At 42.1% G+C, this 13,856-nt stretch overlaps 1 protein-coding gene across 1 annotated transcript; it reads right to left on the reverse strand.

Annotated features, from left to right (window-relative positions):
* Positions 1 to 7,162: 7,162 nt before the first annotated feature.
* klf1 (Kruppel like factor 1 (erythroid)) lies at positions 7,163 to 12,396 on the reverse strand. The gene is made up of 3 exons (XM_031832515.1): positions 11,917 to 12,396; positions 10,585 to 11,509; positions 7,163 to 8,782 (listed from the first exon to the last, which is right to left on the reverse strand). The coding sequence occupies exons 1-3, from the start codon at positions 11,992 to 11,994 to the stop codon at positions 8,607 to 8,609; spliced, it is 1,179 nt and encodes a 392-aa protein (XP_031688375.1). The 5' UTR covers positions 11,995 to 12,396; the 3' UTR covers positions 7,163 to 8,606.
* Positions 12,397 to 13,856: the final 1,460 nt, after the last annotated feature.

Here is a 13,856-nt window from a genome sequence, read left to right on the forward strand (position 1 = left end):
AAACTGTGATCCGAATATGATGAGATGTGTTTGTGTGGAGTTTTGTCGAAGCCCGGTATGTGAACAAACAGACAGATGTGAGTTTTAGATCACATTATCATGTGGATTTGGAATCAAATGTGGTCTGTTATGACGGTGAGAGACAACATAGTCTGTACGAATGAGAGTGGGCGTGTGAGAGAAAGAAAGATGGATGGAGGGAAAGAGAGAAAAAGAGAGAGAGAGAGAGAGAGAGAGAGAGAGAGAGAGAGAGAGAGAGAGAGAGAGAGAGAGAGAGAGAGAGAGAGAGAGAAAGAGTCATAGAGACAAAGAGAGAGAGAGATCAACAAACATAGTGATGAGCTCTATCTGACATAATGTGGGTGAATCACCACAGTGCGGCTGGGTTATGTAAAGAGATCCCCTCTCTCTCTCATCCCTCCTGCCTGCCTGCCAGTAGAACAGAACACAACCGCTCTGTGAATAACACCATCTGACCAACAACAAACACAGTCAAGTCCATGGGCACCATCACATTCAGCAGATGCCCAGATGTGGACCGCAGCAATGCAATGCAGCCATCTCCCCATTCTCTTGTTGGTGCTAGTTCTGCCCATCAGCAAGGGAGACTATGTTAGGGCTGCGTTAGGGCCACCGTACTTGACTCCAAAGGCAATCCAATTCAAACTGTAACCAAGGACGATGGCTTGTATGGCTACAATTCACCACAATTGGAGCGGAAAGGAATCGCGATGGCACCTGCACCGAATCATGGAGTGGTGGAACGCCAGGGCTGTGACCCCTACACACACTTACTGGTTCCCCCCGGACAGGACACTGGGTGGCCCTGCTGCAGCGTGGCAACTGCACCTTCAAGAAAAAGATATTCAATGCCCCCGTTGTGCTCGTCCACAACAACAGCTCCCAGGACGCCACCGTCCTAATGGCCCATGAAGGTACGGCTGATACGGTGGCTGTGATGACCACCGAGTATACGGCAAGGAGATGGTGGGCTGGCTAGAGAGGAACCTGGCGGTGCTGGTGACCGTCGTGGTGGGCTGGCGCGGCTCGGCCAAGAACATAAACTTCTCCACTAGAGGAAGTGGAGGCTACACCACGTTCATTACTAACATGTCTTTGTGCTTCATACCATTACACCTCTGTTTTACCACTTAGATACTTGAAGTACAACCAATCAAACCAACTAAAAAGTGATGTACTTGATATGCAGTGGTGGAACTAGAGTTTGGGTGGCAAGGGGGTGGCCAAGGCTACGTCAGGGGGTCCATTGACCATGACATAATATTTGTGTGTGTAACCCTAACCTGGCATCTAAGGAGCATGAATGAATCCTATGATTGCTGATTAGAAATAGAAGTGATAATTGACTTAACCTGGAGTTCTTCAATGTGACAGATAGTGTGGTCCAAAAGGGTTACTTCACTAGAATTCTTTAACATGAATAGTCAGTGTCTCTACCTTGGAACTGCAGCTCAATATCTTTCTTTCTTTCTCTCTCTCTCTCTCTCTCTCTCTCACTCTCTCTCACACACACACACACACACACACACACACACACACACACACACACACACACACACACACACACACACACACACACACACACACACACACACACACACACACACACACACACACAGTATTCACATTCTGGAGAGACTTAGGTCACTCTGTTTTCATTAATATATAATCTGAGCCTATAAGTGTTGAGCATCCAAAATAGTTTCAGAAAACAAAGCTCAAGCACCAAGGAGATAAGATGCATTTGTGTGTTACATAAATTACATAGTTTATTTATTTAAAAAAAGTACATTTACAAAAAACACACTGCAATTTGGCATACCAGGTATCAAGCAGAAACAATTGAAAAATACTAATAATTTTGGTGTCCATCAATATTACAAACGTACAGTATCATATTTATGCTCATATATAATAGCAAAGACAATTCGCCTAATCAAGACCAAATGAAATCTGTGTGACATGATACCCTTTGGATTGATCATTTTAGAATGTCCGAGTACTAGCTAGTACACAGTGCAGGATTTAATCATGACCAGAGGGACCACCTATGTGCCAAACTATCCTAGGTAGATATAAAACAACATAATTCTGCAGTTCTGGTGAGAACTGACAAAATGTTTCACAACCTCATCCATGTTGAGGGAACGTGTCCTCCTTGACTCAACACTGAGAATTCTGAGGTGACTTAGCCTGTCATCAACCATTGTTGTCCTAAGGTGGGTTTTAATTGGTTTTAAAGCTGAGAAGCTTCTCTTGCAAGAAGCACTGCTGACTGGTGTAACAACAGAAATCTTACAAAGTCGAAATAGCTCATGGAAGACCTCTTTATAAGGTTCTAGAAACACAACAAAGTCAAGGAGAGTAGACAGTCTGTCCCTTCCACTTTTCTCTCTCCTATCAAGAAGCCGCTTGGTTTGATGAACCTCATGTTTGAAGTCCTCTAAATCTGACTCAAAGGTCTGAGCAAAGGCAAACAGAGGCTCCTCATTCAAGAATGTTGTACTCTTGGGTTGAGAGACTGAATCGCTTGCGGTATCTCGCAATTCTTCTTTGAAAAACACCTCTGCAGCCGTGACTTTGGTCACTATTTGTTTGTCCTACAGTGCTCATCATCAATGAGTCGTGAAATCTTAAAGCTTCTTTTAGGCTGTACACTTATTTCACAGAGCTCTGCAATCTCTTCAACCTCTTTCCATAGTTCTCCATAGTAACACTCACTTCTGTAGTCCTGTAATGTGTCTGTAAGGGCACCTACTAGATCCACAGCCCTTCCTGTAATGTGTCGGTAAGGGCACCTACTAGATCCACAGCCCTTCCTGTAATGTGTCTGTAAGGGCACCTACTAGATCCACAGCCCTTCCTGTAATGTGTCTGTAAGGGCACCTACTAGATCCACAGCCCTTCCTGTAATGTGTCTGTAAGGGCACCTACTAGATCCACAGCCCTTCCTGTAATGTGTCTATAAGGGCACCTACTAGATCCACAGCCCTTCCTGTAATGTGTCTGTAAGGGCAGCTACTAGATCCACAGCCCTTCCTGTAATGTGTCTGTAAGGGCACCTACTAGATCCACAGCCCTTCCTGTAATGTGTCTATAAGGGCACCTACTAGATCCACAGCCCTTCCTGTAATGTGTCTGTAAGGGCACCTACTAGATCCACAGCCCTTCCTGTAATGTGTCTGTAAGGGCACCTACTAGATCCACAGCCCTTCCTGTAATGTGTCTGTAAGGGCACCTACTAGATCCACAGCCCTTCCTGTAATGTGTCTGTAAGGGCACCTACTAGATCCACAGCCCTTCCTGTAATGTGTCTGTAAGGGCACCTACTAGGTCCACAGCCCTTGCTATGTCAAGAGAGCTTGATTGGAGCATGTCAGAAAGACATTTGGCATCACCAAGCACTTTACAAAGGTCACCAAAAGCCCTATGAAATGTAAATCTATCTGAAGAAAGAAGGCCCCTTGCCTCCACTGATCTATCACCACTATGTTCATGTGTGATATCCTGTAGCACTCTCAGAACTGCTGGAAGCCTGTCCCTCAGATTACAGCAATACATGTATCTGCATGCCCACCTTACATCCGTAAGTCTCTGTTGTTCCCTGGGCTGCTGCTGTGGATACAACTCTTTCTGAACTGCAAGACACTTGAGATGAACGTACGAGCCAAATACAAAGTTATACAGCTTCTGCAGGAGAGCAAAACAATTAACTGCCTCAGGCACTGATTTTACAGCATCGACAAGAACCAAATTCAAACAATGTGCATTACAGTGCACATAAAATACAAATCTTGCACTGTTTTTAATCCGTGCAGACAGACCAGAATGCTTTCCACTCGTGACGGATGCACCGTTGTAGCCTTGCTCCACAAGATCATTTCTGTAGTCCAGAACATGTTTTTCAAGGCAATCAATGATCATTTCTGTGAGACCTGCTGCATCTAAGCTTTCAGCTGACTGAAAGTGTAAAAAGCTTTTGTGTATGGCCCCGTTGTACAACTAAAGACATTTGTTATTTTTTCTTTATATCTTTGGTTTCATCTGCAATTAAACAAAAAATGTCACTTTCTTTTATTTCTCTTATTATTTGACTTTGTACCATCTCAGCTCAGCCCTCAAGAACTTCCTTCTGGATTTGGTGGCTTGTGTACTTAGCATTGCCACATGCATTCATCCTTTTCTCTATGAGAGGGTCATGCTTTGCTATTTCTTCTAAGATTGTCAACACATGACCCTTGTTGTGAGAGTCATCAGACTCTCCATGACCTCTCTGCTCTATATTTTGAGTGGCAGTTAGTAGGACCACATCTGCAGTTGTTTTAATGTAAGTACAGTTTTCCTCCACCTTCTTTTTCTGGTCCTCATTTATGACATCTAACATTGATGAGTTGCTGTCAATAGTCCTTTTATGTTGATTCCAAGCATACAACATGGCATTGATATGATGCTCTGCCTTTCGAATGGAGCTTAAACCCAGAAACTTTAAACAGCGTCTTTCTCCAGTTACAAAAACCCGACTGTGATGTGAAGGCAGATTCAGGTGTATTGAACAGAGAAACCCGACTGTGATGTGAAGGCAGATTCAGGTGTATTGAACAGAGAAACCCGACTGTGATGTGAAGGCAGATTCAGGTGTATTGGGCAGAGAAACCCGACTGTGATGTGAAGGCAGATTCAGGTGTATTGAACAGAGAAACCCGACTGTGATGTGAAGGCAGATTCAGGTGTATTGGGCAGAGAAACCTGACTGTGATGTGAAGGCAGATTCAGGTGTATTGAACAGAGAAACCCGACTGTGATGTGAAGGCAGATTCAGGTGTATTGAACAGAGAAACCCGACTGTGATGTGAAGGCAGATTCAGGTGTATTGAACAGAGAAACCCGACTGTGATGTGAAGGCAGATTCAGGTGTATTGAACAGAGAAACCCGACTGTGATGTGAAGGCAGATTCAGGTGTATTGAACAGAGAAACCCGACTGTGATGTGAAGGCAGATTCAGGTGTATTGAACAGAGAAACCCGACTGTGATGTGAAGGCAGATTCAGGTGTATTGAACAGAGAAACCCGACTGTGATGTGAAGGCAGATTCAGGTGTATTGAACAGAGAAACCCGACTGTGATGTGAAGGCAGATTCAGGTGTATTGAACAGAGAAACCCGACTGTGATGTGAAGGCAGATTCAGGTGTATTGAACAGAGAAACCCGACTGTGATGTGAAGGCAGATTCAGGTGTATTGAACAGAGAAACCCGACTGTGATGTGAAGGCAGATTCAGGTGTATTGAACAGAGAAACCCGACTGTGATGTGAAGGCAGATTCAGGTGTATTGAACAGAGAAACCCGACTGTGATGTGAAGGCAGATTCAGGTGTATTGGGCAGAGAAACCCGACTGTGATGTGAAGGCAGATTCAGGTGTATTGAACAGAGAAACCCGACTGTGATGTGAAGGCAGATTCAGGTGTATTGGGCAGAGAAACCCGACTGTGATGTGAAGGCAGATTCAGGTGTATTGAACAGAGAAACCCGACTGTGATGTGAAGGCAGATTCAGGTGTATTGAACAGAGAAACCCGACTGTGATGTGAAGGCAGATTCAGGTGTATTGAACAGAGAAACCCGACTGTGATGTGAAGGCAGATTCAGGTGTATTGAACAGAGAAACCCGACTGTGATGTGAAGGCAGATTCAGGTGTATTGAACAGAGAAACCCGACTGTGATGTGAAGGCAGATTCAGGTGTATTGAACAGAGAAAAATACCTACAAGTCGAAGCAATAAATCGGAATATTATAGAATATTCAAGCCATGAATTGTCCTTACACCAGGAGCTGTTGAAAGCCCTTTTCCTAGTACCATGTTGAGTTCTGGGAAATGTTTTCAAACACGGCTGTACAGGACCCTCTTCTCTGGATCCTGAAATGTCTGAAATACACGTTAAATAATGTGTCATATCTCTATGGAAATGTTTAACTAAGGGATCCAAAAGATTAGATTCTAACAGCAGCTAACTAAAATGTGTAGTTGAAAGTATAGGCCTGGCCCTACCATTGGGTCCTTTTGGAACAGTCTGATATCTCCCCCTTTCTTTTCATGTTTAACTGACCCTACGCAAAAATAAAACAGTCTATGGTTACATCTAAGCATCCAATTACCCACCTTTTAGTCCAATCTCAATCTTAATTACAAATCCTCATGATCATGACTGTACCTTAAAATCAACTACAAGTCTAAGTTACTAATTAGATCATGGCTAGCCCTACTCTGCAGTAAGTACCTTAACTAACTATCATTTATTACACCTTTACGATAGCAAACAGGCTATCTGCAAATTGTGGTCATCTTTTGAGTAACGTTAACAGATTGATAATAACAATTCAAAAAGAAAGGAGGACCAAGGCACTCTTCATATAATTAATTACAATGCCTTTATTTGTATGGCATGTTCAATAGAAACACGTTTTTTATTTTTTATTTTATCTTATGCTGCTACTGGCTGTTTATTATCTATGCATAGTCACTTTACCCCTACCTACATGTACAAATTACCATGACTAACCTGTTATTTTATTGTGTTACTTTTAGTACATCTTTTACTTTAGTTAATTTTGTAAATATTTTCTTAACTCTATTTCTTGAACTGCATTGTTGGGCTCTTAAAAAAATACTAAATAATAAAAAATAAAAATAAATGATTTGGTGTGTGTGTGTTAAGAATGGTCCAACACACAAAGGACATCCAGCCAACTGGACACAACTGTGGGAAGCATTGGAGTCAACTTGGGCCAGCGTCACTGAGAAATGTTTTCAACACCTTGTAGAGTTCATGCCCCGACGAATTGAGGCTGTTCTGAGGGCAAACGCGGGTGCAACTCAACGTTAGGTAGGTGTTCCTAATGTTTTGTCCACTCGGTGTATACGTTCTTGCGCTTACACTTGCACTTAACTTTTGAACCTATCACTGACTTTGTTGATATTGTGGAACAGTTTGACTTACTATGACTGTGATATGTGGTTGGTTTACCTACCTTAAGATGGACGCAATGAACTAAGTTGTTCTGGATAAGTGTCTGTTAAATGACTAAAGAGACAAAAAATGTATCACTTCATAATATCCCTATAGAACAGAGACATCTAGTGGTTAAATTATACATTTGCGCTTCACTCGTAAGTGTACACATTTATTGAATTAACTTACATTTTACTTAGAAATTCGAAACAATTCAATCATGCAGTCAAATTCAAATGAGCAAATTATACAAATAAAACTTCTGAGAAAAGTTTAAAGCACTCAATGACCAAAGTGATATAAAAGTATGAAGTCATGCATTATATTAATATGAAAAGCCTTGCAAATAAATACATTTACTCAATTGGAAATTTTACAAAATTGATCTGCTTGGTGTATTTTCAATGTGGTTCAGTTGACGTGATCTGTCTCCATGGAATTAAGAAACTAGTAACTTTTAACACATGAAAAGTTGATATCTTAACCAAATCTTAACCTTAATTCAAGAAACATCTTAGCCTTAATAAAAAAAATAATCTTTAGATAATTTACAGGAAATATTAAGATCCATAAATATAGTGTTGGATTTGGCAAAGTTCCTTATACAATGTTTCAGCCAGAATGACACTCCCCAGTGGCACAGCCTGTATTGACCTTTGAACTTTGTGTACATTTTGGGTGCTAATGTTCTAACCTAGTTTTCAGACTGCATTCCACTGGACGTCTCCACTACAAGAGCAGCAAGAGGAACTGCCCCTCCCTACCTTCAGGCTAGGCTCAAACCCTACACCCTAACCCGAGTACTCTGTTCTGCCACCTCTGGTCTCTTGGCCCTCCCACCCCTACAGGAGGGCAGCTCCCCCTCCCCCTCAGCCCAGCTCTTCTCTGTCCTGGCACCCCAATGGTGGAACCATCTTCAGAAAACATCTGAAACCTCTTCAAAGACTATTTTAAATAATCCCCCTCCTCACCTCGAGGCCCCCCCTCAAAGAAACATTAAAGAAATCCCCAAATCCTGAATCCCACTTGCTCTTGACTCCACCCCCACCTTTCTATCTCTGACATTGCTGATAACTACTGTATTGAGAAAAAGAGAACTTACTATGACTGTGATATGTGATTGTCCCACCTAACTCTTACTGTAAGTTGCTCTGGATAAGAGCGTCTCCTAAACGACTAAAATGTAAATGTTTATTTTTAGTGTTAAGTCAGTCTGTAACTGTAAGACTCTTCATTACTTTAGCTGTTTATAGTGTGTGGACAACGTGTGTGTGTGTCCACTGTATATCTTTGAGTAGTGACGCCTCCTCTTCATTCATGATAACCCTACTCTGCTTAGTAGTTGCGTGTGCACCGCGTGTGTTGATTAGATTAGTGTGCGAGTGAGAGAAAGAGAGATAGAGATAGGAGACAATGAGAGAGAGAGAGAGAGAGCGAGAGAGAGAGAGAGAGAGAGAGAGAGAGAGAGAGAGAGAGAGAATGAGAACCAGAATGAGAGTGTGTGTAGACAGGTACACACATATTAGTGTGTATGATCTCACACGGCCCCAGTCATACCCATCCTCCACTCCTTTCATCATGTGTGTCTCTTCATGTGCAGGGCCAGGTGGTCTGAGCGGGAGAAGGCTCTCTGACACTGCAGACACGCGTAGGGTTTTTGACCCGTGTGTTTACGGTAGTGACGGGTCAACTCGTCCGAACGGGCAAACTTCCACCCACAGCCCTCCCACGTACAGTGGTATGGTTTCTCCCCTATGGAATCAATAGCACACAAAAGCACATTGTTGATACAATGTGTTGATAATTCATAGTGTAAATTGTATTCTGTTCAATAGGGTTAATGCAATCAAAGATCCTTGGGACGTCCATACCCTAACCCCTATCCTTAACCTAACCCAACCTTAACCCTTACCTAACCCTAACCCCTATCCTTAACCTAACCCTAACCCAACCTTAACCCTTACCTAACCCTAACCCCTATCCTTAACCTAACCCTAACCCAACCTTAACCCTTACCTAACCCTAACCCCTATCCTTAACCTAACCCCTATCCTTAACCTAACCCTAACCCTAACCCAACCTTAACCCTTACCTAACCCTAACCCCTATCCTTAACCTAACCCTAACCCTAACCCAACCTTAACCCCTACCTAACCCTAACCCTTTCCTTAACTGTTTTACATTTCAACTTCAATGGGTTGACGTCAGAGTTGGGACGTCCCAAGGATCGTTTAGACTTTTTCTTTTCAATAGCCATTACAACTAAAAGCCATGAATCATTATTCATCCAAATGAAGTTGTCCATCATGCAGTTCTGCCTATTATCCACAATGTATTCTAATCCCTAGAATATGCATTACTGCCTCAATATCTGTGTAATGTATTCTAATCTCTGTATTCTTACCTGTGTAATGTGTTCTAATCTCTGTATTCTTACCTGTGTAATGTGTTCTAATCTCTGTATTCTTACCTGTGTAATGTGTTCTAATCTCTGTATTCTTACCTGTGTAATGTGTTCTAATCTCTGTATTCTTACCTGTGTAATGTGTTCTAATCTCTGTATTCTTACCTGTGTAATGTGTTCTAATCTCTGTATTCTTACCTGTGTAATGTAATCTCTTTATTCTTACCTGTGTAATATATTCTAATCTCACCTGTGTAATGTATTCTAATCTCTGTATTCTTATCTGTGTAATGTATTCTAATCTCTGTATTCTTACCTGTGTAATGTATTCTAATCTTACCTGTGTAATGTATTATAATCTCTGTATTCTTATCTGTGTAATGTGTTCTAATCTCATCTGTGTAATGTATTCTAATCTCTGTATTCTTACCTGTGTAATGTATTCTAATCTCACCTGTGTAATGTATTATAATCTCTGTATTCTTATCTGTGTAATGTGTTCTAATCTCACCTGTGTAATGTATTCTAATCTCTGTATTCTTATCTGTGTAATGTGTTCTAATCTCACCTGTGTAATGTATTCTAATCTCTGTATTCTTATCTGTGCAATGTGTTCTAATCTCACCTGTGTAATGTATTCTAATCTCTGTATTCTTATCTGTGTAATGTGTTCTAATCTCACCTGTGTAATGTATTCTAATCTCTGTATTCTTATCTGTGTAATGTGTTCTAATCTCACCTGTGTAATGTATTCTAATCTCTGTATTCTTATCTGTGTAATGTATTCTAATCTCACCTGTGTAATGTATTCTAATCTTTGTATTCTTATCTGTGTAATGTATTCTAATCTTTGTATTCTTACCTGTGTAATGTATTCTAATCTTTGTATTCTTACCTGTGTAATCTATTCTAATCTCACCCGTGTAATGTATTCTAATTGATGCATTCTTACCCGTGTAATGTATTTTAATTGATGTATTCTGACCCGTGTAATGTATTCTAATTGATGTATTCTTACCTGTGCAACGTATTCTAATTGATGTATTCTGACCCGTGTAATGTATTCTAATTGATGTATTCTGACCCGTGTAATGTATTCTAATTGATGTATTCTGACCCGTGTAATGTATTCCAATTGATGTATTCTTACCTGTGTGTGTGCGGAGGTGAGCCTTGAGGTGGGAGCTCTTGGTATAGGTCTTACTACAACCTGAGTATTCACAGCTGTGTAGAGCAGCTCTCTTCTTCGCCACAGTCCTGCGGCCGTTCTTCCCCTCCACGCCACCAGGGGGAACCCCTGAGGAGGTGATAGCTAGGTGGGGCTGCTGGTGCTGGGCGTAGGGGAAGTGGTTGGAGGAGGCTTGTTGGTGGTGGTGGCCATGGAGGTTGTAGTCCCTCTGGTTGCGGTATAGACCCAGGTGGTGGGGGTAGTTTTGGAGGAAGCTGTAGTGGTGGGTTCGAAATTCAGAGGTCATAGAGGTTGTCATGGAGACAGGGTCTTGGAGGAATCTGCCATCTTGAAACGTCACCATGGAAGTGTGTTGTTGGGGGTAGTAGTGTCCCATTCCAAAGTCCCATGATTTGGCCTTAGTGAGGACAGCAGTGGCTCTATCTCTGCCATGTCCCTCCTGTTTGCTTCCGGGGTTGAAACCATACTGGTCCACGTTTGGTTGAATGGGGAATGATGATAATGATGATGATGACCGAACCTGTTGGTTGTAAAGTTCTGGTATGCCTGAACCAATGGTCTCTAAGGGGGTGAGCAGCTCAACCATCAGGCTACTGCTGCCCATATGAAGCCTGTCTGGACTCATTTGGTCCGTCAACACCCCTCCTCCATCATGGTAGAGTCCAGTTTGGTCCGGTTGAAGAAGATGCTGAGTGTTGTAGTCCAGAGAGGGGTTCAGCTCAGGTGATGGGCTGCTCCAGTCAGACAACAAGAACTCCATGTCCCATGAGGTTTCACTTTCATCGTCCAGGTGAGGAAGAACTGGCTGCTGGTCACTGGTGTTGCCAGGTGACATCCTCTTGGTTTGAGAGTCCAGACTGAGAGCGCCATCCTCAAATTTCCACTCCTTGTGCGACAGTACAAAAACATCAGTTCATATCGAGCCTCACTTACTAACTTCACATAAATATGGAAATAACGCAACAACACCCACTAACAAATTAAAATAACTATTTTATAATTAAATCCTAGTTTTGTAATAACTTTCCAAATAAAATCCATTTGATATTTGAACAGATCTTAAATCAAAATACACATATTGTATTAAATGTGTTGGGGATATGAGGCTGTGCTCACAGGGCCTCTTCATTGCGAGTCAAAACATTTGGTTCAAAGAAAAGTTGATGGCGTTTAGACACTCTGCTGTTAGCCCCAAGACTCACCCTCTTAAAACAAAGATATACAAGTGACAACACTTTTAATTGTTTCGGCAAAATGTAGAAACCAAATAAAAGTAACAAGTGGAATACGTACCTTCATATTGTCCTCAGAGTGAACAAAGTTTGAGAAGGAGCTGAAGGATGGAAGCACAGCAGCTTGTGTCCCAGCCATCTGATCGAGTTAGACTTCACACAGGTTACAGTGGTGACAGTAATGTGAGGTTTGTCTTTTCTTTTACATGACCATCTCACAATGGTTAGACTCTTGCAAACTGTAAGTAACCAGTCATCCTGAAAACAGTTACACCTGTCTGTTGTCCAGTTTGACCTGCCAAGTAGCCTACTTTCCTTTTACAGTTGTCCTCTCTCCATTCTACCCGTCTACCGTATCCCCCCCTCTTTCTCTCTCGGTTGTGAACGTGACTTCAAATCTTCTCCGTTCATGTATCTTCTGATGACCGTTGGGGGGTGGGACATAAGTGTGTGTGTGTGTGTGTGTGTGTGTGTGTGTGTGTGTGTGTGTGTGTGTGTGTGTGTGTGTGTGTGTGTGTGTGTGTGTGTGTGTGTGTGTGTGTGTGTGTGTGTGTGTGTGTGAGTGACTGAGTGTGCATGCGTGCGTGCGTGCGTGTGTGTGTGTGTGTGTGTGTGTGTGTGTGTGTGTGTGTGTGTGTGTGTGTGTGTGTGTGCGTGCGTGTGCGTGAGTGTGTGTGTGTGTTCTATGCCAACTCAATTTCTTACTCCTGTCCTCTCTTCTTAACCAGGAGAAAGAGTGAATGAACAGTTGCATCTCCCCCCTCGCTACCCCTCCCTGTTTTTTAAAATCCTGAGCAGAATTCTATGGCCAGCAAAACAACTCCAAAGAGAAAGATAATTGAAAAAGAACAACAAACAGATGTAATTCTAGCTAATGAATGTTATGGACTTCATTTTGCACAAAACAACTGAAAATGTAATTTCAAGTGTATTGGAGTTGTTGTTTCTCTGACATGTTATGGCGTACAGTGCCAGCAGAATATCATACTGACATTGGCCTCTTCATTCAGCTTCATGAACCAACTCAAACTCCCCTCCCCCACTACTAAAACTGCTACACACACATTGAGCAGCACACACACACCTCTGGGACATGTGGTTCTGAGAAGACCTGTGTGTCTAGTAGGTGATTATGTGCTAGGCTGTGTTTATCAGTGTGCATGGGGGCCTAGAGAGGCCCCTGTTTGACAACAGATAATGGTGCTGCTGACTACTGCCTGTCCCTGCTGACTGCTCCATAACACAGATAATAACTCTCTCACTCTTTTTTTGACAATCTTTCACTTTCCGTCTACAGAGGAGTATTACTTGGGAAAAAACCTTGTGTTAGAAAGGACCTATGTAAGCTTGTTATGAATGCCCTATAGACACTTTTTACAAATCCTGTTTATATTATGGCACCGTCATTATAATGAATTGGTGCTATCATTGGTGTAATAAAGTTCAATGTACTGCATTGGTACACATGCATTGTAATAATAATCAGATTATATTCATGTAAAAAAGCTCAAGGACACAATGTTCATATTTTCCAAGTAATTCCATTTTTTTTCATTGCAAGTATTGCTTCATGCAAATATATCTAATGTTTTGCTCTGTGTGTATGAGAGATGCAGGCAGCTCAGGTGGGGCTCAGTCATCCTTGGGAAGGTTGGAAGAGCTGGTCCTGGACCTGAAAAACCTGATGCACTTTGTTTTCTTTTTTGTCTTCGGGTGGACAGACAGACAGACAGAAAGAAAAGATCTGTGTTAAAAAGAACTAAACAACACACATCTATTATGAACACACCAGACATCCATAGTAAATGATGATAATCACTCAGAAATGTCATTTTCTTTTGGAGTTTTAACAATTGTAGCTAGGTGGTTCACCACCTGCTTCTCAACCTCCACGTCCTTCTCCACCCCCATCTCTTTCTCAACCTCCACCTCCTTCTCCACCTGCTTCTCAACCTCCCCCACATCCTTCTCCACCTCCACCTCCTTCTCCACCTACTTCTC

This window comes from Oncorhynchus kisutch, linkage group LG1, assembly GCF_002021735.2.
Source record: "Oncorhynchus kisutch isolate 150728-3 linkage group LG1, Okis_V2, whole genome shotgun sequence".
NCBI lineage: Eukaryota > Metazoa > Chordata > Actinopteri > Salmoniformes > Salmonidae > Oncorhynchus > Oncorhynchus kisutch.